General features: G+C 43.2%; 1 protein-coding gene across 3 annotated transcripts in view; it reads right to left on the reverse strand.

The window, feature by feature from the left end:
- specc1 (sperm antigen with calponin homology and coiled-coil domains 1) overlaps window positions 1–25,920 on the reverse strand; it is a 65,488-nt gene that overhangs the window by 37,417 nt on the left and 2,151 nt on the right. For 2 of the 3 annotated variants that reach the window (XM_056594320.1, XM_056594318.1), the window contains exons 2-3: window positions 15,678–15,859; window positions 15,366–15,495 (exon numbers count right to left, since the gene is read on the reverse strand). In XM_056594320.1, the coding sequence (XP_056450295.1) occupies window positions 15,366–15,495; window positions 15,678–15,836 (289 nt within the window). In that variant the 5' untranslated portion in view covers window positions 15,837–15,859. Of the gene's footprint in view, window positions 1–7,336; window positions 7,959–15,365; window positions 15,496–15,677; window positions 15,860–25,920 lie in introns of those variants that run through there. The other variant, XM_056594319.1, reaches the window with a different exon arrangement.

The following is a 25,920-nucleotide window of genomic DNA, read 5'->3' on the forward strand; positions in this document are numbered from 1 at the left end:
TTTTGCAATTTCATCAACAACGCATCATAATCTAATCCCTTTGGCCAAGGAAAGGTTAAGCATTCATAACCAGAATGTGGATTGTGCTATGCATTTAGCAAAACCAAAGTTGCTATAACGATTGAAATGAATTGAAAGAGGTCGGACAGAAGGCAAATCAGTAAAGGGTTACACACTACAAACTCAGAAAGAAGGGGGGGGGCTCGGCAGTTTAATTTATTTATCACATGACACTCTGCTAGAGAAAGCCATTACTGGATTGCACTGAACTGAAGAGAAACGTTTATTTCATTTGCCGTGCTCCTACAGAAAGCCCACTCAGAGCAGAGATGCCGCCATCAAAATAGAAACAGACAGTGGAGCCATGATGGATTCCCCACCTCCAACGCAAGCTGAAGTCAATGACAAGCAGCTCAGTCCTCCAGAGGTCTCATCTCCCTTGCAGTCAGCATGACAAAGTTATTATTTAGTATGTGGCCACATCAGAGTCTGCCCAGTGGAAACTCGTGTTGAGAATATGGCCGGTAAGGTGAGGAACTCTCATCAGGATCACTTCAATCTAGAAGAAAGGCTGTATAGCATAAGACCTGGCGAGCCACGGAAGCCCACTTAACCATGGCCTCTTTAATCATGTGAAGTAAATAATCCTGGCTGTCCTGCATGCTAATGGTATTGCCCCGGCGTCTTTATGTTGATGGACAATGAGGCGGCCAAAACTCCCCCAACACATCAGGAAGTTTGAGGCATGGGAACATTCTGCTCAAACAAGGAAGATACTTTAAGACGATTGCTCTGAACAAGCCGGATTGTTTACAAAGATTGAATGTTAGAGGCCTCTTCCTGGAACAATCACTCCAAACTGATGAAAGTACAATATTCATGAACAGATTGAAGCATGAGAAGGATTTGCAAACCCCTGATCAAATAGAAGCCTGTATCTAATCCCAGACTAACAATAGTTGTGCCATCTCAGTGATCTGACGTTATTTAACCAGCCAAAGCCTTTCAAGATAAAAAAATGAAAAACACATCAGGGAGAGCTGCCATGTTTGAGTTCATCCATCTCAGGTATGTGTACGGCAGAGCAACACAACCACGAATAATAAACACAATAATAAACACTACATAGACAAAACCCACCAGAATAACTGGATATCTAAACATAATACAAGTCAAGTTATTGCTTCAACACAAAGATACAAAGATCCAGAGCCTGTTTGAAGGGATATGTTGGATCATACGTATAATTACAGAGTGGAAAGAAGTTTATGATTGTAAGTTTTAATTTCATACATTAAAATTAGAAGACAACATGCAAGTCACATTTTCCACCTTGTTAGTGCGTTTAGCAACCTTTGCTTCAACCCTACAGTCATAAAGCGAGGTATCAAATTGGCTTTGTCCTACATTCTGTACCACACCAATATCCTGCTTTATATTGTATTACGGAAGCCAGATATGCTTTTATGTTTCTATCAAGCCTCAGTGTTATGTGCCAACACACTGATGCCACAGTTTACAACAAACAACAAAATACCAGGACATTCTTATTCAACCAGGTTGAACACATTAAGATTAAAAATCGCTTTTGCAAGGGTGAAAGGGCGAAACAGAGTAGCAGAGAGTTCATTTTCTGTGCCAACTGCTATAGAGAGCCAAAATTAGCGCAGCTTCCATTGCTTCCAAGCTGTCCAAAATGGGGTCGGCCTATCTTCTTTTGCCCGGACATGGTGTGTAGAGAGTGGGGCACGGATATACAACCCAGGGCTTGGCTTTGGGCCCCATGGGTAGAATCCAAGTTGTTATTTCATGAGAGGGAAATGGGGTCCCTTGCAATTGATCTCATTTATGTTAGCAGAAGTGAACAAAAGGAAATCACGGTTGGTTTCCTAGATGCTGCAAACAAATATATTTCAGGAGGGATGGTGGGCTATTTAATTTATACAGACATGCAATCAAGTTTTAATTTTGACTGATTAAAAACATTGAAATGTTTTGTATTGAAGGAGAAAATGTCTTTCCATGTCAGAGATATTTGTCCGAATGGGAGACAGACAGCAAGCAGATGCAGCTGGACACACTCGTGCATTAAGATCACTACATCAACATACTCAAGAGCTTCCAATTGAGTTCAAAGGGTCACACGCATGCATGTTTATAAACCAAAGCATACTTTTGTATGCACACACAGATGGGAACACTGTTAAGTGTACACACACACACACACACACACACACACACACACACACACACACCCACACACACACCACACACACACACACACACACACACACACACACACACACACACACACACACACACTTTCTTCCGTACTTAAAGAGACATTCAGAATTAAGACTGAATAAACAAATGAGCCTTTCATGTATTACAAATACGTTTAGATTAGCTTGTTTAGGTTTGGGTCCTTTGCGTTGTGTGTTCTTATGGCTAAACTCTCATGTTGCCTTGCCAGTTGTAGTATGTCGTCATATAAGTAGTAGAAAACAACAAGAAAAACAATAGCTTTGGCAACTTGATGCAGCCCTGGATCATGGTGTTGACAACCAGCTGCCAGTGGGTGAACCCAAAAATACAAAAAAGCAGCCATGTTATTTCAATGACAATACGACTATTGCTACATCGGTATACAAACCACCTCGGGTGCTCCTATCAAAACGTTTGCACATACCCGACCCCTTTGGCAGCATTACCCTGCATTACAGACTCTCCCAAGCATCCCTTCCCCTCTGCAGGGGAGACCGCAAGAGGCTGGACCTCTGCAAAGTTCCCTTTTTTGACCATGCGGGCACTTGCCAAATCATGACTGAACTGGCTGGACAAACATAGTTTGGAGAGCGCAGAATCTCCAAAAGTGCTTGCATTCCACTATCTGTGTGTGGGTCCTGACTGAGTTACATTAAATACATATCAGAGGCTGGTTAAAAATATAAAGAAATGTTAAAGCTATATTTAAAGTTCTTCATGGGCTGACTGCCCGCCCGGTGACCGTAGACCCTCCGTCTGCAGAGGAAAGAGAAGAAGAAACAGTCGAGCAGTGTTCCTTGGTGTAGCAAGGCTCTGAAAAAGCTCTGCTTATCTGTCCAGCTGATGACAGCCCACCACTCAACCCCTCCACCTTGGAGATAACACCACAAATCAAATGAGTGAAATGAGTTGGCTTGGCTTTTTCCCACGTCTCTGTGCCGACTTGCACCAACATCGCAGTGGATTCTGTGTTCTCCAAGCCCGATCTCTGACAAAACACAGCTGGCCTTTAGCTGGGATTGACCAGGGTGGAATAGAGGTCTTAGTTTAAGCATGCAACTTCCGTATTCCAGTGAATTATTGTAATAAAGAAAAAGACAAAAAAGAAACAAGGCTTGCTACACAATATTTCTTTGGAACTCTGAAGTTTCAGTTCGGGGAGTTTCCGACATCAGTCCTGCTGTGATCGTTAACTCGTCTCGGGGAGTTAAATTTAAGAAATTCATGCAAATTCTGAATAAATCAAATTTATGCAGCAGCAATTTATGCTTCTTTTGGAAACGTATGAATAAGAGAGATTAACATTGGGTAGACCTTTTTATAGATAAAGTAGCCGTTAAATTCAAAATATTGATATAATCAGAGCAAAATATAAACAATAACGTATTGCATAATTACACATCAAATTATACTCAAGTTGGTCAAGTAAGAACACAGGAATTATACCTAAATTTCAATGTCGGATCTCGTTTTTTCTGAGTTCCGAGCTGTCTTGAACACAGCATTAAACTTGAAGATGAGATTCAAATGATCAGGGTGCCTCATTTCATATGCAATGCTTCTGGCCTCTTGACTAAGCTACAGCTCAAGAGAAAACCCTCATAAATATTCTAGCAGGTTCATGATATATTCCTATTTGTTATATGGAAAACTGTGGATAATGGCCTGATCAATTAACATCAGACCACTCTGAAGCGCAAGTTCATCTCTGCAGTCACAACATAGATCATTGGAAAGAGCCCTAGCTTAACCGAGAAGCGTATAAATACATCTCACAGCCCCAGCAGCATAATGGATGACTCAGTGAATTGGTGGAGAAGCCTAATCTATTCCCTGCCCAAGAAGAGATTTACCTTGAGCGTTTGAAATATCGTCTCATACCACAGTTAATAACCTGCCAATGTGCCTTTATTTATAGCAACGAAAGAACACATCATTTCATATCGTTTCTAATTCTTGCATTCTATTCTGCTTGCAAATTTAGCTTGAAAAGCGTAAGCCATAGTATTACTGGCTGCATCCGTCCATCAACGGACGACGGAAGGCGTGTCTGACAGATGGGGGAGTGGTATTTGCCGACGGAGCCATGATCTGATTGGCTGACGGATCCGTTGCTGCCTGAAAAGTTACAATTTTCTCAACTTCTGAACGCAAGAGACGGAGCCGACGGAACGGATGGACCCACAATGCATTTCAGGATTGCCCCATGCAAAGTCATTGAGATCCGTCAACGGACGAATGCAGTGGGCAAGGGGTGTGACGCATCATGCCCACTGCACCGTCAGTCAAAGGACGTGGGAAGGCGTGGCTGACGGATGGGGGAGCAGTCTTTGCAGAGGCATCCGTCAGCCAATCAAATCGCTTCCCGCTAACAACAACAAAGCCGGGTTCTTCCCGCTTCTTCCTGCTTGTTGCGTTGTCATTGCAAGATGACCCGCTTTCCCGCTTTCCAGTATCGTCGGAGCCCGACGATAAATTTGCATACTTACATTTGCATACGCGATCTGATTGGATGACGGATCCGGCGCTGCCGAAAAAGTTGAAAATTGTTCAACTTTTTGACGGAGCCGAAGGCTCCAACGGAACGAACGGATCCACCATGCATTGCGCGTCCGTCCCCATTCAAAGTCAATGGGGATCAGTCAACGGACGGAGGTAGTTGGCACGAGGCGTGAGGGCTTGTTCCCACTACCTCCGTCCGTTGACGGATCACATTTACTTTGCATGGGGCGCTTGCGAAATGCATTGTGGGTCTGTCCGTCCATTGGGCTCCGTGGCCTGCGTCAAAAAGTTGAGGAATGTTCAACTTTTCAGGCAGCGGCGGGTACGTCGGCCAATCAGATCGCGGTTATGCAAATACATTCTACGCGTTTCCTGGATCCATTTTGCAATAACAAGCAGGAAAAATCCAGCCGTTATATTTTTTTTAAAGAAATGTGGAATGATAGGATTGTTTTTTAGCCACCTGTTATTTGTGTCATCTTTTGTATTTATATATTCACACATCGCCATTGTAGCGGGAAGCGATTTGATTGGCTGCAGTATCCATCTACAGAGACTAGTCCCCTATACGTCAGACACGCCCTCGGTCATCCGTCGAGGGACGCATGTAGTGTGAACAAGGCGGGAGAGGTTTAGGGCGCACAGCTCAGGCTGCCGGACGGCGCTGCAAGGAACTTTAATAAATGCAATATTGTTATCCCGCAGTAATCAGCCCGACAGCGCCAAAACGTTAACGGCCCACCGGGAATTCTCCCGACTCTCCCGATTACCACTCCGCCACCGCGTGTGTGTGTGTGTGTGTGTGTGTGTGTGTGTGTGTGTGTGTGTGTGTGTGTGTGTGTGTGTGTGTGTGTGTGTGTGTGTGTGTTATTCGATAGCCTGGTAATGTGTATAGGCCTACGTATGGTAGGAATATTCATGCTGGTTTAAATAATAAATGTTATAGTATTTCCCATCTTTGCTGAGCAAGAGTTTTGTTCGAAATTCAGCGATTGAAACAAATAAAAGCCTGCGCTATTGAAGTTTTACGGTAGGCCTACCACTGTCATGCAGCACGAAATCAAGGGATATTTAGAATAGAAAAAAACGAGTTAACTATGACATTAATCGCGATCAAATATCTTACTCGCTTGCCAGCACTAATAAATACATATTAACGTTATTTTCTTTTGGATCATATCCTGTCAAATTAACTAAAAAAAATTTGTTGCAACTTCACAACAGGTGTGCTTACACATTCCTGAGTCTGTTGCATATCATCTGTCAAGTGTGAGCATGTGTTTGTAAAGACCAGACCAGTGGGAGCTGATCTCTGAAAGTATGCAGTAGCTCCGTACTCTCGTCTCGGAAGCTGATCTCACTGTTCTCCATCATGAACCAAACAAGTGTTGGCTGATCCCCTAATACTGAAGACATGCTCTGCAGAATTCCACATGAATTCTGTGTGTGGTCCTTAAAATCCACATTGCAAACAGCCTTGCAAGTCTTTAGTCTGGTCTATTGGTTCTCAGGCATGGAGAGAACCTAGCATGGTGCAGGTCACTTGACTGGGATGGGAGAGGATTGGTCCAAATATAAATGTGCACAAAATAGCAGATGCAAATGATGTAGGCCACAGCAGGTTTGAAAACACTGCACATGTTCACAGAGTAAGCACGGGTACCCATGCTTTGTTAAATAAATGAAGGGCGCAGAGTTTTCAGCATGTCATAGGGACTTTTAAAATAGAATGTCGGACATGTTTAATACAGCATCTTAGTAACCAGGCAGCCGCACTGGCACAGGTAGAAACCTCACTCAGCACTTTTCTGTTGCGCTCTACACACAAACACCATCATAAGCACTTCCCCTCTTTATGTCATAATATTCATAGGGAATTGCACATGTTATGAGATCTGATTATGAATAAAGGAAAATGCAGACGTAAATTTTTCCATCCACACCCACACACACACACAGGACACACTTATGGAAGAGCAACACTACAGCTCAACAAGGCAAGATATAGAGATAGTAGTCCAAGATACAGGCACTGTGAGTGCACTATGACTATTATTCACTATTAGATAAAAGCAGGTCTGTTCAGAAAACCAAACCTATGCTTTAAACTAAGAACAGATTAGATACTAGAAATGGACCCAATCAGATACAGGCGAAAGATGGATGAATATGGCCCGTCATGATAAAAATAAAGACTAAGACAGGGAGAGCAAAGGGAGATGAGGCAGAGACAGAAGAAAGGGGCACTAACTGACAGAGTGATAAAGATACACAGACTCAAGGTGAGACAGAGAGCAGGGACGCAAGGGGGGACAGACAGACTGAAAGCACAAGGAGAGACACAGACACAAAGAGAAACCAGTAAAAGGGATAGGGAGAGACGGAGAGAAGGAGACATCGCCAGACAGACTGCCTGGCAGACCGCCAGCCAGAGAGACAGACAGAAAGAGAGACATACAAAAGAGTCAGACAGCCAACCAGACAGACAGACAGAGTCAGACAGTCAGACAGCCAGCCAGACAGACACTGTTTGCGGAGTCAAAACGGCGTGAACCACCGGGGAGCAGACCTGAATCCGTATCATCCTGTCTTCCCGCCTGGTTCCCCATGTTGTCCGTTCAGCAACTCCTCCGATCCCGCTCGGGAGAAGAGATTAATCCAAGAATTCCGTGGCGGCAGGTGGTGTGTGTGGCGGGAGAAGGAGGAGGGGGTAGGGGGGAGGGGGGTTTGGCGGCTGTATACGGCACTTGCCGTCTGTCCCGCGGGGCAATGTGAGACCGCCGGTTTAGCCACAGTGATGGGCTACCACTGCCACAACCATCCCACCACACCAAAACTCTTCTCCCCTCTCCCTCCTTTACGTCCTGTTGTCTTTGCTTCCACTTCTCTCAGTCTGTGTGTGCGTGTTTGACAGCGAGAGGGGTCCGCTGTGTGTGTGTGCTTATAGAGAGAGAGGGAGAGAGAGAGAGAGAGAGAGAGCGTGTGTCCGCTAGAGCGATGGTAGTATGACACACTGGCAGGCAGCGCCGCGCAGACTTCATTATCGCCAGGATGCCTGGAATCAGCCCAGAGTGGGCGTGGCCTCCCAGGCTTCCCACATGCACACACATGCAGATACAACACCACACACATACACACACTCCTCCTATCCTGAGAGAGCTGTTGACTCTGCTGCTCACTGACTGGCTCTCTCTCACCCACATCAGCGGAGCAACACTCTGGCTCTCGCTCGTGTTGTAGAGTCCAGCCAATTGAGGGAGAGAGGAAGGGAGAAAGAGAGAGAGGCAGAGACAAAGAGAGAATAACAATACAGAGTGACAAGGAGAGCAAAAAAGAGAGAGAGAGAGACAGAGGAAGGAGCAAGAAAGGAAGGAAGGAAGGTGAGAGAAACAGAGGGAAGGGCTGTATTTGTTTATACAGCTCCGTCCTTTCATTTCAAGTGAAAGCCGAATACAAGGGAGCGGGAGTGGGGGTTGAGTTTCACAACCAACAGGACACACAGTCACACACGTACACATTTTGCTTGGTATAACTCTGGATAATGTGAAGGGGATGGAGCTGGGGGTGGGCAATGAGGGGCCATGCCAGGGTTCTGTGGCAATTCACTAGTCACTCACCCAACCGTTCACATTGTAGGAGACCCAGTGGGGGATACAGTGTGTGCTTGTGTGTTGTGTGTCAGTGGGTATATGTTTTTTCCCGTCCTCACTTGTTCTCTATGCGGGTGTGAAATATTCATGCTGATAGGAGCCCACAGGGGCTACATTCAGAAGGCAGTTGACTGGTTTCCTGATGAGTCACTTTCTCTATGAAGTTTGATGTTGGCCTGTGTGTGCCCAGAGTCCCAGGGTCACGTTGAGGTAGATTCAGCCTTAACATAATGGTCTTACAACATTACATTGTACCAGTACACGGTCAGGGTCAACTGATAATAATTAGAACAAAAAATTACAAAATATGTTTTGTAAGTTCAACCTTCACTGATAAAAACGTTCCATGTTTCGATTTTTACACTGCTTTGTAAAGCTACATATAAAATATAATTGCACCATAGACATAGAGCAGAAACACATGACCAATTAAAGTTCCAACAATTATAGCAGAACGATAGAACTGTATAAAACCTCAAAGTTAAGACTAGACATGCCAGTCCTTATCCGCATTTATGTGAAAGGTCCTTGTATTGGCATGTTTCTATCTTATCTCTGATGGCAATAAAGCTTGTAAATCTGTGGGATGTTTGGGTGTTGTGTGTGAATGGTGTGAACAAGTGGTGCTTGTTTCTCTGTAACTCTACAGTCTCCTTTTGGGCCTTTGAAGCAGCAGATCCACTTTGGTAAACAAACAGTTCTCTAATCCAGCTAAGAATGTTCCCGCCTCAGTACCGGAGGCCCATCTACACCAACCAAAAGACCTTTTATAAGGTCTGGCAAGACAGGACCCCCCCCTCTCAACCCTCTTGAACAACATTAAGAGGAGATCTCTCTTCTCTCAGCTCCCCCTCCTTCTCTCATTCTTCTGAACCCCCTCCCAGTCTCTCCTTTTCTCCATTCTCCTCAACTCGCACTCCATCTTAAAGGGTTGTACGTCTTCCCTACCCAAGGCAGGCATCTCTACAATGACGCAAAACACAAACTTTGTTCGCAAACTGCTAACAGGAGATGCCAGGTGGTGGCCTACGGTAACGTCAGATCTTCCAAAGGTCCAGAGTGAATCCGAGCCTTTGAGGTTAACCCTGTAAACCACCAGCTACGGTGAAGGCTCCCCAGTTGCGTGTCAGTACCAGTCCAGCTGGCCAGCATGGTCAAACTTGAAGAGAACAAAATTAAATCAAGGTGGCGAACAAAACATGTCAAAATAAATAAACAAATAAAAGAACGCAGTCCAAATAAGTCCAGGTAGAGTTGTAGATGTCTGTGTATCCTGCCAAAATGGTACCATGCATTGAGTTGTGTGTGTGATTTATTGGATGAGAAGTTTGAGTGCATTAGGTTGAGGAAGGGACCACTAAAGGTGTGTTCTTGCATGCATAATGTCCCCCCCTCCTCCCATCCAAACCCCATTCCTCTGTGTAAGCATGCGTGGCATCTGTGCTGAGAGTACCAGCATATGGATGTGTGTGTGTGCGTGTGTGGAGTGTGTCAGTGCGTGTCTGTCTGTTACAGCCGAGCACTTCTGCAGGCTGGGACAGCCACGTGGGACCAGGATGTGATTGATTAGTGCATCTGACAGGTATGAGTACTGCCGTGACTACGCGCACACAGACATAAACAAAAAGGCACACACACACTGAGACACACTCCCTCCCTCTGGGTACACATGTTCAGGCTGGCGTCTGGGTCTAAGCAGACACGGGCACCACGTTTCTTGCAGATGCAGACCACGCACTCACTCTCCAGGTGTGTGAAATAAAATGCACATACCGGTGTGCATTATCTGGCCTGTCAAGTTTTCGTTTTCTTGGGACTTTGTGCCATTAAAAAACAAATCATCTAGAAAAATGAAAAGACAAAAGAGGAGGTGTTGATACATGACGAGAGACGCGTGTGTGACAAACCCTCGGTAATTGGTAAACATGATAAGAAGCCGAGGCTGCCCGAGATGGAGATGAGTGATTGACAGGGACCCTTAGCGCATGAGATGATTAGTGGGTAGACAGTAGTCCGTAAAGCATTTCTCGGTGGCTCTTTAATGAAGGAGCTTGGGTTCAGGAGGACAGATATCCTGCGGGCATGGGGGAGATTGAGGCCCCTCATTACGGCAAAGCTGGTTCCTTCTGTTAAACATCTTTATCGTCTCGCTGTTAAACTTGGAGCCCGAATGCTAGAGACAGCCCTCCTCAGTATATAACTCATGGAGAATGTCACAACAACGCTGCCCGCTACACAAGCTGATTAGCAAATAAGAGAGTTACACTCGGAAATAGGGGGGGAAAGAAACTAAACCAGGAACTTTGTTTTCAGTCCGAAGAAGGTTTTATTTAGTAAAGATAGTTAATATGGAAGGAATAAACGATGATGAGCTGTGCCGTCATTGAAAAATAATGAGGGAATACATTATTTTTCAATATCGGGATAGCCAGGAGTGGTTTATTGCCCTTATACAACAGTTACCAGCTGGGATTAGATAAAAGCAACTTTTATCTATAATAGTATTGTTTTTTTATCGCCTGAATCAGCTGAAATTTTAATATTCTCCTGCAGTGTTTTGGGTGTATGTTTTTTTTGCGTTGTAAAGGAAACATCTGGCCAACGTTTGAATGTTGGATTTGTAGCAAAATGATTGGGAAATGTTTAAAAAGGCTGTGGTGTACCGTTAAAAATAATAATGCACAGCTTTGGCAACTTATTTACCATTCAGAATCAAGTATTCAACAACACTATGGCATAATACTGCTGTAGAACTATAGAATCTCATTAGAGTCAATTCATGGAATCAATATCCAACAGCTTATAGCGAGGGGCATTTTGAGGCTGAATGCCTTTCTTAAAAATAAACCAGTCAATGTCTTTTAACACAGATATGCTAACAGTTGAACGGAGGATTCTTTTTTACAAAAATCAATTTCATGATTCATGCCTGTTGACGCATAAAATGGTAACAGTGCAATTTATAACAAAGCCCAGCTTTAAGCTTGAACCGCTACAGCAGGTAAAACCAGGGTGCAACCGCACCCGTCAATGCCCTTTTTCCTGAAAGAGTCCGTCAGGCTCTTCCAGGCCACTTGAGCATTGACGTTATTTAAAGAGCAGGACCGTCTAACGCGTCCGTCCACTTCCCTCACATACTCCACAGAGACTCGTCTCAGAGCGAAAGCTTCATTGAAATATTGATGAAGCATCCTGAATAAGTCATCCAGCCGCGGCTGGGTTTTAACCCCTTGCGACTGCCGGGGCTCTGCACGGTAGAGCTGGCCCACTGACGAGGGGCGAAGTGACACGAGTCCATTAACCAAACCAACACTGGAGGCTCATTAGTGTAGCCCGCTGTGAGGAGGGTCACAACTCTTACCCAACTGGCCCTCTCTTAGCCCCCCCAACACTGATGATGATGGGCATGATGATGGTTGTGTGTGTGTGTGTGTGTGTGTGTGTGTGTGTGTGTGTGTGTGTGTGTATGTGTGTGTGTGTGTATGTGTGTGTGTGTGTGTGTGTGTGTGTCTGATCTGTCCATTGTAATCATCTTGAGTGAGTGCTGGAAGGGAAGGGGTGCCATGCCTGGTCGGAGAATGACCGAGAGTCAAACTATGACATAGTGCTTCAGTCAGTTATAACTATATATTGATCCATCTATAAAACACTGTATATAGTTTGGCCTAGTAAAACTAACATATTAAATACGCATTTAGATGTAATGATATAATGACATAATTGATGCTTATGCTTTAAGACAGAAAGTGAAGAGTCTTTTTTTTTTCTGAACTTTAAGAGGTCCGTTAAATCATAGATAATACCCAAACATTAACGTTAATACCCAACACAGCCATGAAGGCCTCTGTGTTAGATAGGCAGTTTTCTTTTCGATCATTTTTTACTTTATTCCTTTTTTAGTAAATCGTACATCTGTGAATGAGTGAACGGATGAACTTAACCAAGATGGCTACTACAGCATCTAGTTCACTAGACCAAAAGAGGCAATGCTTATCATTTTCAAGTCAGACCTAGTCTGGTCATATTGGCGAAAAATACATGCAACAAATGCCCAAAAAGCTTTAGGGAATCTGCCATTAAGCAACATCCTTGACAATTCAAAAGACTTGCTGATTCCCTCTCTTCGATATCAATAAACCAAACCACCTGAGACATTTCAAAGACCCTTTCAGCAGCATCATATCATACTGTGCAAATATCGTGGGTCGCCACCCCAATCTATATTCAAAATATGGCCTTTCCTTTGAGAAGGTAATACGCAAGAGAGTCCCACTCGTAAAGTGCTGATAGTGGCATGGACACTCATCTAATGTGCATGTGTGGCTAGCACTCCCAGATAACTGGATTTTACGCTAGTTGCACAGTCTGATGTAGACTTACTGTTATGACTTCAAATGTCTTTAGATACTTTACTGGCATTCACCCATGCTGTATGCACTTAAAATGCACAGAGGGAAACACTTTGCTTTACGTTAAGCAGTCTTTTCTTATAGTCAAGACCTTCATGGAGACCTTCCTAAAATTTGTAATTGTTTTATATCGATTATTTTAGACTTTATATATATTTTTTCTTATAGTCAAATATCTACGGTTTATCAATCAGTCGTCATCCACAGCCCTCTATGCATGTCAGGCGACTCCAAGTGGGCCCCGATGCCGAGGCAGAGAAAGACAAAAGGGATGTGGCCATCCCGTCTGTCCTCTGGTGGCTTGGTGGACAGATGGGTCATGATGCCATGATGTATAGTCAACGTCCTGGATGTCATCAGTGTATGTAATGGGGCGTTGACGAGAAAAACAAAGCCACCTGGCCTGCTCATTGATAATGACTGACCCTGCTTTGGGGGCTACGCATTCTGCCTCAGCTCAGACACTGGGGGATGAAGCAGGGATCCCGCATGCAAATGCACTTTTTATGAAAGGCTTATTGTAGTTTGTCCAGCACTGCTTGATGAGAGAGTGTGTGTGAATGTGTGTACGTGCGTGTTAAAACTGCAATCATTACAGTTCGCACCTCTTTTAAAGAGCCACTGCTTTGAATACATTTATTAAACACTGACAGCAAATTCTGCTTGGTTAGCCAATAGCGGTCGACCACCAAAAGTAGGGCAGACCAAGCGCTGTCACAGTAATTAATTAATTGGGTTTGATACAAAGTAGGGTCGCTTGTATCCTTGGGTGTGAGTATGCTTAAAAAGTGCCATGTTTGCTAATTAGGAACCCCTCGTTCAATGGTAGCCTTTTATATGGGTTACGCTGCAGAACTCGGAGAGAGGAAGAGAGGAACAAAATGAGAAAAAGAAAAGCGAGATAGAGGAAAGCTTTTTTTCATCCGGGCTTTGGTAAAGAAATCAATTTGTGATGCTTGAACCAACAGTCCTTTGAAGAGCAACCTTGGTTTAATACAGCACACATAAGCTTTCATCTCAGTGTCAGAGAGGACTCTACATACTTTGATGAATAATACAACTAACGCTAACATTCCTCCCTTAAACATCAAGCAAATTTGTCTGATGTGGGCTTGAATTAACTGCTCGTTTAGTAGCATAATGCCCATTAAACCAATCTCGTAAATGTAAGGATACTTTCTGGAGTAATACAATTGATTGTGAGAATTACACAGCATTGCCTGACACATTCTCTATGCTGATTGGGGGAAATTGTCAATAAACTTTAATTATGTCAGCGGTACAACTTTTCCACAATTAATGTTAATTTTCCACAACACACATAGGAACCAGTACTCTCCTCTATTAGAAAAGGACGAGTGTGACGGTCCACCTTATTACAAAAGAGTGCATAGTATTATAAAGTTAATTGCTTCACAAACACAAAAAGACTGAGTCAGGTGACCTTACGAACGCCTAGATCCACCCTACCTCTGCTATTCATAAACATAACTGAAGGCATAAAAGAAGTGCCTGACTCCATCATATCACACAACATTTTTTTGGTGAACTTGCATCATACTAATCTTGCCAAACCTGTACCAACAATTAGAGACATGACCAGACAATCACACCGGGTACCCAGGCACGCAGAAGCATAGAAGAATGCAGATCGAGAGGCTCTACATTCAATATGGACACAAAAAATGTAAACTAAAATGATTAATGCAATCCAGAAATGTCCCCAATAGGATTCTTGCAGATACTCAATGTAAACAGGATTCTCAAAATCATTACACAACTAGACCAAACAACCCAAATACACAGAATGAGAGTATGGGATCAATTAAGGTTGATCCATCTCTTTCCATACCCATGCATCAGAAAAGTGAACTCTCATATTTTCCACTTTGCTTCCATATCCAAGGCTTATTTTTCCAGTCACAATAGCAGACAGTGAATGCAGGAAATTCCCAAAATATGGGCCAACACCCTAGACACCTGCACAACCTAAATACAGCAAACAGTAAGTAAAAGAAATTGTGAGCAAAAAATTAAGAATGACCATCTTTTGGATAGAGCTGCTGAAGCTCTGTGGCCCTCTAGTGGCCATTCATTGTTAGTGTGGCTAGTCTTTGCTGACATAAAATGGTATGCCGTCACTTCACAGTTACAGTACATTTCTATAATTACTTCAACATTCATTTTCATATTAATATGGCCATGAAATCTGCGATTGGATATAAACTGCAAATGTTCCCCCTGAAAGCATCTATTATCACTGTTGTTCACATTATTTCTTTGATAACTGGTCAAGATCAAACAATGCATAAATGATTCACATTCATATTCAATTGATGACGAAAACACACAGAGTCCACTGTTCAAAGCCATCTCATCATTCAGCAGTAGGAACACATCATCCCCCGCCACCACCCAATCATAATACTTCATAAATCACTGACCATAAAAATGTACTATAATTCAAAAGTCAAAGAAGGTCAAGATGGTGTGTGGGGCACAGGATTACATGACTCTCCGTGATTGGTTATTGGCCTACCAGTCAGGGTCCGGGGGCGGGCCTCTGGCAGGTCTGAGATAGCTCCAGTTGTGACGGTCTTCCTCATCCTGGAAGTGGCTGCCCCCAATGCCGGCTTGGCCAGAGCATCGTCGCTACTGGCCCTCTTCATCTGCATCACAGAACACACATCTGGTGGTAACCACTTACTCACAAAATCAGAGACAATCAGAGATTCTAGAGCTGATACATTCACTATTTTAGTTTCTACAGGCATCCGTTTTATAGCATACATCAAATAATTTCAATACTTGAGCCAAAAGACATATGGTGGGGTACTTAATCGTCACTTACCCTGCTGAGGCGCAGGTCTGAAGCCAGCGTGTTGGAGGACCTGGAGGTCCTTAGGGAGCTGGAGGATATGGTGGAGGAGGAAGGAATAGACGCAAGTCTTGCCCGCTCTTGGGGCCCTGGCTTGGGCAGCCCCACCTTGGTGGTGGCCCCTTTCAACATGGCCGTTTGTCTGCTACCAACACCTGGACACAACAAGAGTGAATATAAGATAAATAGCAATTTGAGTCAAGACATTTTTACCCTTTATGCACTTCAAATTTATTATCACCTGTCTACCAACGCTTAGTAGCAGACCTCACAACTGGCTAGTTTAGTTACTTTAAAGACCCGCATAAATTACTAACTAGTACTTCGGGCACAACCGCGTCGCATGGAGTTAATGGAGAAGGGACAAGTCAACACTCGAACCGACTGGTAGTACAAACAGAAGTTACACTGAGAGGAGTAGTGTGGGTGAACGTGTCAAAACAGAAGCTGATAGTCAAAGCACTGGATACACTGTCAACAGGAAGTGGATGCATTAAGACTTGTAAATATGTACAGTCAGTGTCCTTGAGGAGCCGATCTACTTTAGCGGGAGGGCAGCCAGTATCTGATGGAAAGAGCATTGAGAGAGAGAGAACGAACGAGAGAGAGCGAGAGTGCAGGATGCGGGGGAGAGCCGCCGCTGGGCCCGCGATGAGCCGCCCACAAGATCCCTCGAGACCGGCAAACTCATTGATTGAAAAAGCAGAGGTAATGCTGGGGTTACAGTCTCTTCAGCCGCATGCTGGGTGAACGAGACGGCCCTGTTAATGGGGCCGTAGCCTCCTTACAGGCAGTAAATGGGGACAGCTCTGGGGCAGGGTCACCTGGCTGGATGTTTTGCTCACCCGCTCTTCTCCTGACTGGTTGTTTACTGCTGTAAAACGAATATGCTGTCCCCTTTACATTCAGTAAAAAGTTAAGGGAAACACATGACACTAAACTACATGGTTGCCTAGAAGCACTTGAAAACCGTGACAGTGTATGTTCAAGGGTTAATGAAACCCTGGGCTTTCTAATGAAGAACATACGCTTCGTCATTACTGTGTGTGTGTGTGTGTGCGTGTGCGTGCGTGTGTCCAATGGAACAGTATATGCTGAAGGCCGGGTCCTGTGACCGTCACCTCGCTCTACTTCTAGTCTACTACTGTACAGTATGTTCAAGCTTCTTATTCACTGATCCCAGATCCCTTCCTACTGAGACTTCTTTGTCTGCAGAGATTGTTGATACATTTCAATATTTGTTTTAGTATATATATTTTTTTAAGTTCATAAGTGTAAGTACATTTAAAAATGGATGGAGGAGACAGAAGATGCAACATTAGCCTACACTCACGGTGAACATACATTCTTGTTTGATTCAGAAATAGTCTACGCTGGCTGCGAGGATGCATTTATTGGAGTTGACAGCTTTGTTTACTCAATGCGTAAAACAATAGGTAAATAAAGGCAGGTCGAATATCTTCCACATCGTTTGCTTTGCACCATTATGTCCTCAAGGGGAACACTGGTAGAACATTTTTTATTTAAATCACATTATAGGACAACTGATTATTTACCCAAGGCGGCTTATTGATTTTTTATTTCCAAGATATGAGAAGAATGGGTAAAGGCATCTTTAAGATTTAAATAGCATGTGAAAAACAAAGTCACAAAAACCACTATTCACTGACATCAAAGTGTTTTTTGCAGAGAGATGACCTGTTCCTATTCTTCTGCAGCTAGAACACTTTTCTCAGGAGTGCAATGCTGTTCCATTTTAGGCCCCTTCACAACGTCCTACTTAGACAAACCTGAAAGTCTTAAACAGGAAGAGAGCCTAGTTCCTTTTCGACTCAACGAGCATGCACATGCAGAAATGAAAGAGACACCGCTAGTGACACTGGCAACTTATTATAATTTCTCACTGTAGCAGGAATCACATCCATGTACGGTTAAATGCTACATGGCAAGTAATGAAACTGGATCAGTCTCTAAAAAAAAAGTAACTTAAAAGTCGGAACTTGCCCTGTAAGTTAGAAAGCAGAATATGATTTGTAGGTACCGCAACCCAAACTATTGGCTTGTTCGCCGGTGTAATTACATTGGTGCTTTTTAAAGCAGAGCAGTGGAGTGATGACTCTGAGATCTAAGTTGCTGGTGAAACTAAGCCGCCAAGAAGTGAAATAGAGGATGCCAGGACTCTGAGGATCTACCGACATTAGGCTCATCAGTTTGGGCCCAAATCTAGCAAATCACTCTAATAATCGAATCTATGAAGAACCCATTGAGAAGATAGTCTGACGCAACACACGATTTACACAATGCTAAAAATTCGAAACCTATCTGTCAGTTCAGACCCACTATGGCAATTTACCATTGCCATAGTCGTATCTAGTATCTACACATAATATTACTAGTTTGTGTTGTGATGGCTAGGCTTCCTACAACATAACCTGGATGAACATTATTTAGCAAGCAACTTACTCTCCCCTCTCTGAGGGGTTGAGATAGAAAACGAACTACCCCCCTAGAGAAAACACGTAATGCAGCCAAAATTACGCAATGTGTTATTTACCCCGAAAATAAAACACTGGAAAACGCCTTAAAAAAAAGAAGCACTTTCCAAGTCAAAATAAAGAGCTCCAAATTACAATGTTGAGGTTTGACATGCACTAAAACACAAAACCGAAGAAAGACATTGAGTCCAAAACTAAAATAACCACCAGCCACTACCACTACAAAGTCCAGAGCAAGCACAGCTTTCCCTGCACAGGCTTTTGTTGCACTGCCCATCCCGGCTCAGTGGGCTCACCATCGCCACCACAAATAAGTTAGGATCAGCAGCATACTATATATAGTATAGCTTTCAGCATCTCCTACCTATTCGCTGACCTTTCCCAAAAGCATATTTATCTTGGCAGGTACACTGATACCATCACCAGTTCTGTCTGTATGCAAATCACAGAAGAGGAGAGGAACTCACTGCCTGGCTTGAACAGGAAAAAATTGATCATATCTCTAAAAGATTTGTATAGCAGAATATGAGCATGGCTGTCGGACAGTCAAAATAATCAGGAAATGGTGCAAATAGATAATGCAATGCTCTACTTCCTTACACATTTCAAGCCACATACAATGTGATTTTGTATGGCACTTGCACTCTTGCTAATGCATTACAAATGACTCATCTGATTGAAGACAAAGCCGTTTTATTTCCATTTCAGATTAGAACCAGATTCACACTTATTGCAAGTAAACAGTGTGCACATAATTAATCATCATCGCCAATCAACGACTTGAAGTAATCTATTGGATGCGTCAGAGATGAGCCTTGCTTGGATTCACAGGGGCTTTACATTGAGAAGGTCGGCCTCTTATCCATAATGACATCTAGCCAATAGGAGTAGCCAGGAGGTTGATTCAGCCAGTACTTTCCAAACCGAGGCTGAAAGAACATGGTATGAATGCTATTGTGCTTCATCATATCCTCTGATGTGTTCCTGTTGTGCTAAAACAATGGAACTACTCATAGGCCACTTCAATAGAAGACTATGTGAGCTCAGAGCACATAGAATAATTCACTAAAATGAAATAACAGGATGCCAAAAGAAGATCAAAAAGCTAACCCTGTTGTGTTTCATTTTCTAATTGCTGTAGGCTTTGTAACCCATGGACAAAATGCATTTAACCTTCTTCATCGCATGCAATTATTCAACTAGTTCATATTTCAGTCCAATCACTCTGAGATACAACTGCTGCAGTCCAGAATTTAGCAAATGCAGAGACCGTGAGAGACATAGAAGAAAACTTGCGCGATTGGAATCAGAGGTTTCAGAGTGCTTCTGCACCCACTGGTTGCCCCAGACGACATATAGATCTCCATCCATTAGCATTCAGGACAAGCCAGTGGAGTTTGTCTGTCAAACACAGTGAAGGGAGAACACCCCAAGAACCAGGAACAGTTACCACTCTCTAGATGAGGGTAGGATAATAGGAGTTGATTTGACACTGTGACACTGTGACACACACACACACACACACACACACACACACACACACACACACACACACACACACACACACACACACACACACACACACACACACACACACACACACACACACACACACACACACACACACACACACACACACACACACACACAGCGGAAGAGAGTGAAAGGGCTCTAGCCAAGCACAGGTTTCTTCCTCTATTCGCTTGCTGTTTTTTCCAAGGTTTGTCTTAGCAGAAAGCCAAGAGAAAAGGGAGCAGAAGAGTTAGGCTCTTGTTTGGTAGAAGACTGCTGCACCAGGAGACTACAGAAAAATCCTTATTTTATCCTAACACAAAATGGCTATTTTGGTTTGAATCAGGAGGTTCCTTGACTCTATGCGGCTTGTCATCTGATTGGGCCTTGAATCATGCATGTGTTCTGTGGTTTTGTGACAACACAATCGGTCCATTATATGCGGTTTGTTTAAAGCCTAGTCAGTGCGAGGTAACGACCTGTGGTACTTCAGCGACCAGGGGCCGTCTAAAACGGCCCCTGGCTGTATGTCTCCGACGAGGTAGGGATTAGTCCATGGCTTGGGGCAAGAGCCATGGATGTATCAGGATTGAGAGTTTAACTGTCTTGGCGGCTCCAATCTAAACAATAGCCTACAATGCAGACAAAAGCACTCTTTGTCACACTAAGTCTCTTCTCAACACGCGGGCGGAAAATCTGTGGAATAGCCCTTTCGCTTTCTGCACTTCCAAACTGTTTTAATTTGTATCCCACAGCATGCTCAGCATGCCAGAGACATGAGTGAGTGGGCAGAGAGGCACACTGCTCTCGGGCCTCAGATCACACAGGCCTCGGTTTGGACTGAATGGTGAACCAATAACCTCACCCTGACCACACCCCAGCACCCCCACAAAAGTAGAAAAAATAAACTGCAAATACTAGACAGGAAGTATGCAAGAGATTTGTGTGGGAAGGGCCTGGCACCCGATACCTATGTTCTTCTGTTTCAATTTGCTTTGCTGGGCCAGCTGTGCCCTCTTGAATCCCTGATGGGTATTGGTGGACTTACAATCCTACAATGATAATCATATAATGAGAGCTACAGCATCTCCAAATGCATAGCCGAAATGTGTGTTATATAATTGTGACTAGCCTCAATCTTATGTTTCTAAATAAAATAATAATGGTAATACGCCAATATCTTTCAAATGGACACTTTTTTTCAGAGGCTACTTGAAACGAGAGGAAACAAGACCTTTGGGTCAGTCTCCGGTCAGGCATTAATAAATAATGGACAGCCATAAAGATTAGCTGTTATCGGAGGCAGGGGAAGAGATACCTAATGCTGGACCAGACTGGTTGGTTCGATACTGTAATCCTTTGGGGTGATACACCAACATGAAAAGCAAACACATGGGACATCTTAAGTGTTTCCTCCTCCCTCCCCCGCCCCCATCTCCTCCTCTGTACAGGAAGCAGCACTGAGTCAGAGTCTCCACAAGCATAGAAGTAAAAATAAGTGCAAAGGCAGGGAATCAAACCGAATGTGACAGATAATGAGCCTGGCCCGTTTTATTCTGCTATTCCTCTGATTCTAAAAATAGATTATTGGTCTTTCAGTTGGGTCAAATGTTACATTTGTGCTGGAAATTCATTTAAATGTGTCCAATACTATTATTTATTTCTCAATAATAGAGCCAAAGCTGTTGCCTAGGAAACACTTACTGCCATGGCAACATTGACAGCTTTCTTTCAGTATTAACGATTATCAAGGTGAGCATGGGTGACAAAAACACGTCCAGAATTCTCAAATTACCTTGGGGTGGGCATTGGCAAGAATCTGGTGGAAGGATAAAAATCACGATCCAAGGGTCACAATTCAATATATTGTGTTATATATTGCAATTATTTTGCAAAGAGATGTATTGCAAAACGTTTAAGGTTAAGTTGAAAACAAATCTAGATGCTCATGGTAGTTTTAGGTAGTGTTTTGGTGTAATCAAATCGTAACATTCTCCATCTTTGATGTCCCGTTTATTCTTCTGTTGTTGATAGGCTTACTCACCATCTCAACACTGTTGTGTAGATAGAGGAGATTACAGGACATAGAGCCCGCAAATCAAGCCAGCCATCTCAAATGTAAACAACGTGTCACGATCAAATGTATATTACATGCGCCATGAATCAATCAATATTATTTTTAGGTTATCGATTATTCTACCGAACACTATAAACCCAGCATAATTGGAAATATTAGGTTTCTACCTACCTACGCTAATTCCTGATAGTACTCATTGCTCATCTTCAGATTTTTTACAGGTGGCTAGCCACCTGTTTTGGGGGAGTGGCTTAAGATAGAGGCCTAAAGGCAGGGGTGGGATTTTTTCGATTTGATATCCATCTCTTTCTGGTTTATCGAACTTGCCAACCCTACCCTTAAGTCACTAACTATCGTCGAATGAGGAAATCCAATGGTTTAGAATATGAAGAATGTCACAAACTGGGTGTTGGTCGGGACCTTTCTGGGGAAAAAAAAAGTAAAAAAATGCTTGGTTAATGATATGTTTTCGCCCACTAGTGTTTTTTCTGCCCTAGAGGGTTGGTGGAGCTAATGCTACAGACTCACTCTTCAACTAACTTTGAAGAGTTAACTTTATTTTTCTAGTCTCTGTTCACGTTGCCAGTAAACCAACTGCTTATTGACTGACTTCACACAAGGCAAAACTCTTTTGATAACAGGGAAGTTTGGTCCAAATACACACCTGCAATACCACTTATAGGTGTGGATAAAGAGAACAAAACAGAAATCGTCAAGAAGCAAATTCACATAAGACAATGTGTGCATATTTAATGAAAGAAATATTAGGCAAAATAAATGAAATTGCCCAAAGCAATTTCGATCTTGTTGAAACAAGGGCAACTTCTATCAAAATAATGGTGGGGGTGAACAGTCCAGGAAATAATGATTTACCCCAGTCCAGGAAATAAAATGCTGATGTACACATCAAGGTACTGTAATGAAACGTTTTATGGGAATTGAGGTTTAACTAAAACCAGCCCTTAAGTACACACCTTTGTTGTAAGCTCATAAACATGAAAGCCAGGCAGGGTTACTGCCAATTAGCTTTAAAAACAAACAAAACTGTGTCTAGTTTTGTTTAGTTTCAAACAATTAGATGAGAGACAACCTCTCTTGTAATGAATGTTTGTTCTGCTGATGACGACCATGGTAGCTCGACAGTTGTACGTGACAGTTACTGGGAGAGGTGACTGCATATGGCAGCCATAGGTTGCTATAGAAACATTCTAGAAACATTGCATTTTGTAATATAATTGACCTGCTTAACTAGGGATCCATTTTGTTCCACTGTCCCTTAACGATTAGCCTACAGAACTCTAAGCATTTAGAACTTCAACTGTGTCCCAAAACATATTGACCAAATGTTAGCTCTTTAAAACCCATTTCCCTTTTTTCCCTACAGCACAAACAAAGTAGCCCATGCCTCAGTGTTGTTAAACACAATAAACATAAAAAAGCCAGAATGTGTTAATGTATGCGTTATACATTTAACGTGTTGGTAGGACCACGTCAGCAGCTCTCACGCATCTGTGCAGCATCTGGACGTAGGGAAGCAATGTGGTGTGCAAACTCTTTAGCTGGTAAGTACAAGAGGAAGTGGGATGGATTAGGCTATGAGCACCATGCTGAGAGAAATGCTTTGCTCTGCCTCTCTGTTCCCCTTCACACTGGGGGAGACATGAAACCAGTACACACCAGGACACCGATCCCAGCAGAGGACACACAGTGGCAGTTAAAAAGAGGAACATTGTGGCCAGGCAGTGTGCTGCACTTCAAGTATATTCTATTACTTCTGAGGAAACTTTGCCTTTCGGTTTAAGTCTTGTTCTCTGTTGAATAAAATGGGTGACAGGGTCTGCTTCGTCACCTGCTAAAATACCTGCTTTGGAAAAAGCCTGGAAAATAACACCGATACACATACTGGAGACAGCTGTTGGCAAAAATCCCTGCTTCAAATCGGGTTTTAGCCGGAATCCGAATATTTCCAGACAGTCACACATAAAACCTACTCTGTGATGGGTAGATACGTGGATCAGTTTTAGCTTTGAAAAGCTCTCTCCTGACTGCCTGTGGTCTGTTGTGAATTATGCAGCTCTGCACCGCATAACTACTGCACAGCACCCGAATATGAAAGAGCTTCCAGACGAGAGCGTCAGCATAAATCCGCACCCAACACAGCGAGTCAAAATGCGCTGAGTCAAGTGATGGCCTATATCAGGTCAATAGCAGTTTGGATTCACTTTAGGCCTTCCGATCTACTGAGCCAGGAACCTGTACACCCCTAATAACAGGTGGAAACACCACTAGGATTTGAAAGGGCCATTTCAAAAGGTATAAGTCGTTTAGATACGTGAAATTGATGATGGTGTTATTAGGTGGGATAAGGCTTCTTGCCCAGGGATACCAACAGGTAGACTTTGGTTTTGAATCCAGAATCTTCCGGCTGGGAGTCAAGCTCCCAAACCACTAAAATATCAACCGACTATTTTCATACTCCACTGCTTTTCTTGGATAAACATTAAGGAAATGGAAGCCGCTGCATCTATATTTAATACATTTAAACGCCTACAACGTATCCTTCTCAGAGACAAGCTCCCATGTGGGCTCAGCTTCCTGTTTGGTCAGTGTCAAAGTTCATAACTGCTAAACATTCACAAGTCAGAGCCATGGCCTAAGGACTTCACATGGGCTCTCTTTCTGCATGTTGAAAGTAGGTGGCTCCCATAGAAACACTGGCTGTAGTCTATGAGAGTTTCTGCATGATTGTCTATGAGGGTATTCAAAATTCAACAATTACAATGTATGAACACTGTCTAATTTAAAAGGAGTGTCCTGTGAAATATTTGCACCTCACACAAAAGATTCTGGAATGAGTTTTTTTTTTGATGAGGCACTGTGGGTGGTGTTGTTGAATGGTCTGGGGAGACAGACAGACAGAAAGGCAACACACAATGGTCATACAACTATCAACTCTTGTTATCTGCATTCTGCATGCATTTACTGCCACTCCCACATGTGCAGACGTCATCATGGGCAGACGTCATCTGTAAACTAGCTCGTCCTGTTCCCCGGTAGCACATGAGACTATCATCCAATTATAGATCAACTACATCTTCTTGCACATTTAATGTGGAGGACCTGTGAACCCCTTTAATTAAAGGCCTTGAACTATAAACCTGACTTTAACCTGACTTAAAACTAAACCAAGGATAATAATGACTGAGCCATGACTAATGTAAACACTGAAGCAAAGGCTGTGTAAGTGGGACATTAATGTTCACAGACACCATCCCTGCAGTGACTTTGACAAAAAGGACTCGGCCTACATAGGCCATTTATAGAAATGGCAACATTCCCTATAGTTAGTGAATGTGGGCGGGGTAATTCACAAGCACACCAGCTGTCACTGGGACATTTGATTAAATAATGCTCTGAGACTTCAAAACCTGACATTTGACCAATGATGTGGGATGGAGAATGTAATGAAATAAAATGAGATTGGACTTTTTTTATTTGGGTGCCGATACAAGATCCTTTCATTCATCTGAAGTGTTAATAGTGAATGTACTGTGCTAAATGCCTGTCCATACATACATACATACATACATACATACATACATACATACATACATACATACATACATACATATACTGTGCTACATTCGTGTTATATTAAGAATCATGTCACACGAATTGGACCTGAAGACATCCAAGGAATAGCCTTTCCCTTTCGTCAGGAACAAAGTTGCCTCCACTCTGTCGACTGCTCCTTCCTCATTCTTAATTTTCCTTATCTTTGTAATTAGGGGCTCCTCTTGTGGCCCAACGGACATGCCAGTCCACTGCAATCCTAGCCAGACCTCCACTCTTCAGGAGATAACGGCCTTCTAACAGCTCTCTTCAGCTCCTTTCGATAGACAGAACTGTGTAGAGTTGACAGGCAGGCAGGCAGACAGACAGAAAGACTGACTCCTATGTCATTCCTTGTTGTCCGTTATACATACGAAGACTAGCGTGATTTCCTCCAGTTCATGATACGAGTTAGATAACCACTCTCCCTAGAGGAAAGGGATGGATGTAGGACGAGGTGGAAGAGCACACTGCTTCCTAGTCCTGTTGAAATGAGCGACCTAATTGTCCTGAAATGATG

The sequence above is a fragment of the Gadus chalcogrammus genome, chromosome 7, assembly GCF_026213295.1.
Source record: "Gadus chalcogrammus isolate NIFS_2021 chromosome 7, NIFS_Gcha_1.0, whole genome shotgun sequence".
Taxonomy (NCBI): domain Eukaryota; kingdom Metazoa; phylum Chordata; class Actinopteri; order Gadiformes; family Gadidae; genus Gadus; species Gadus chalcogrammus.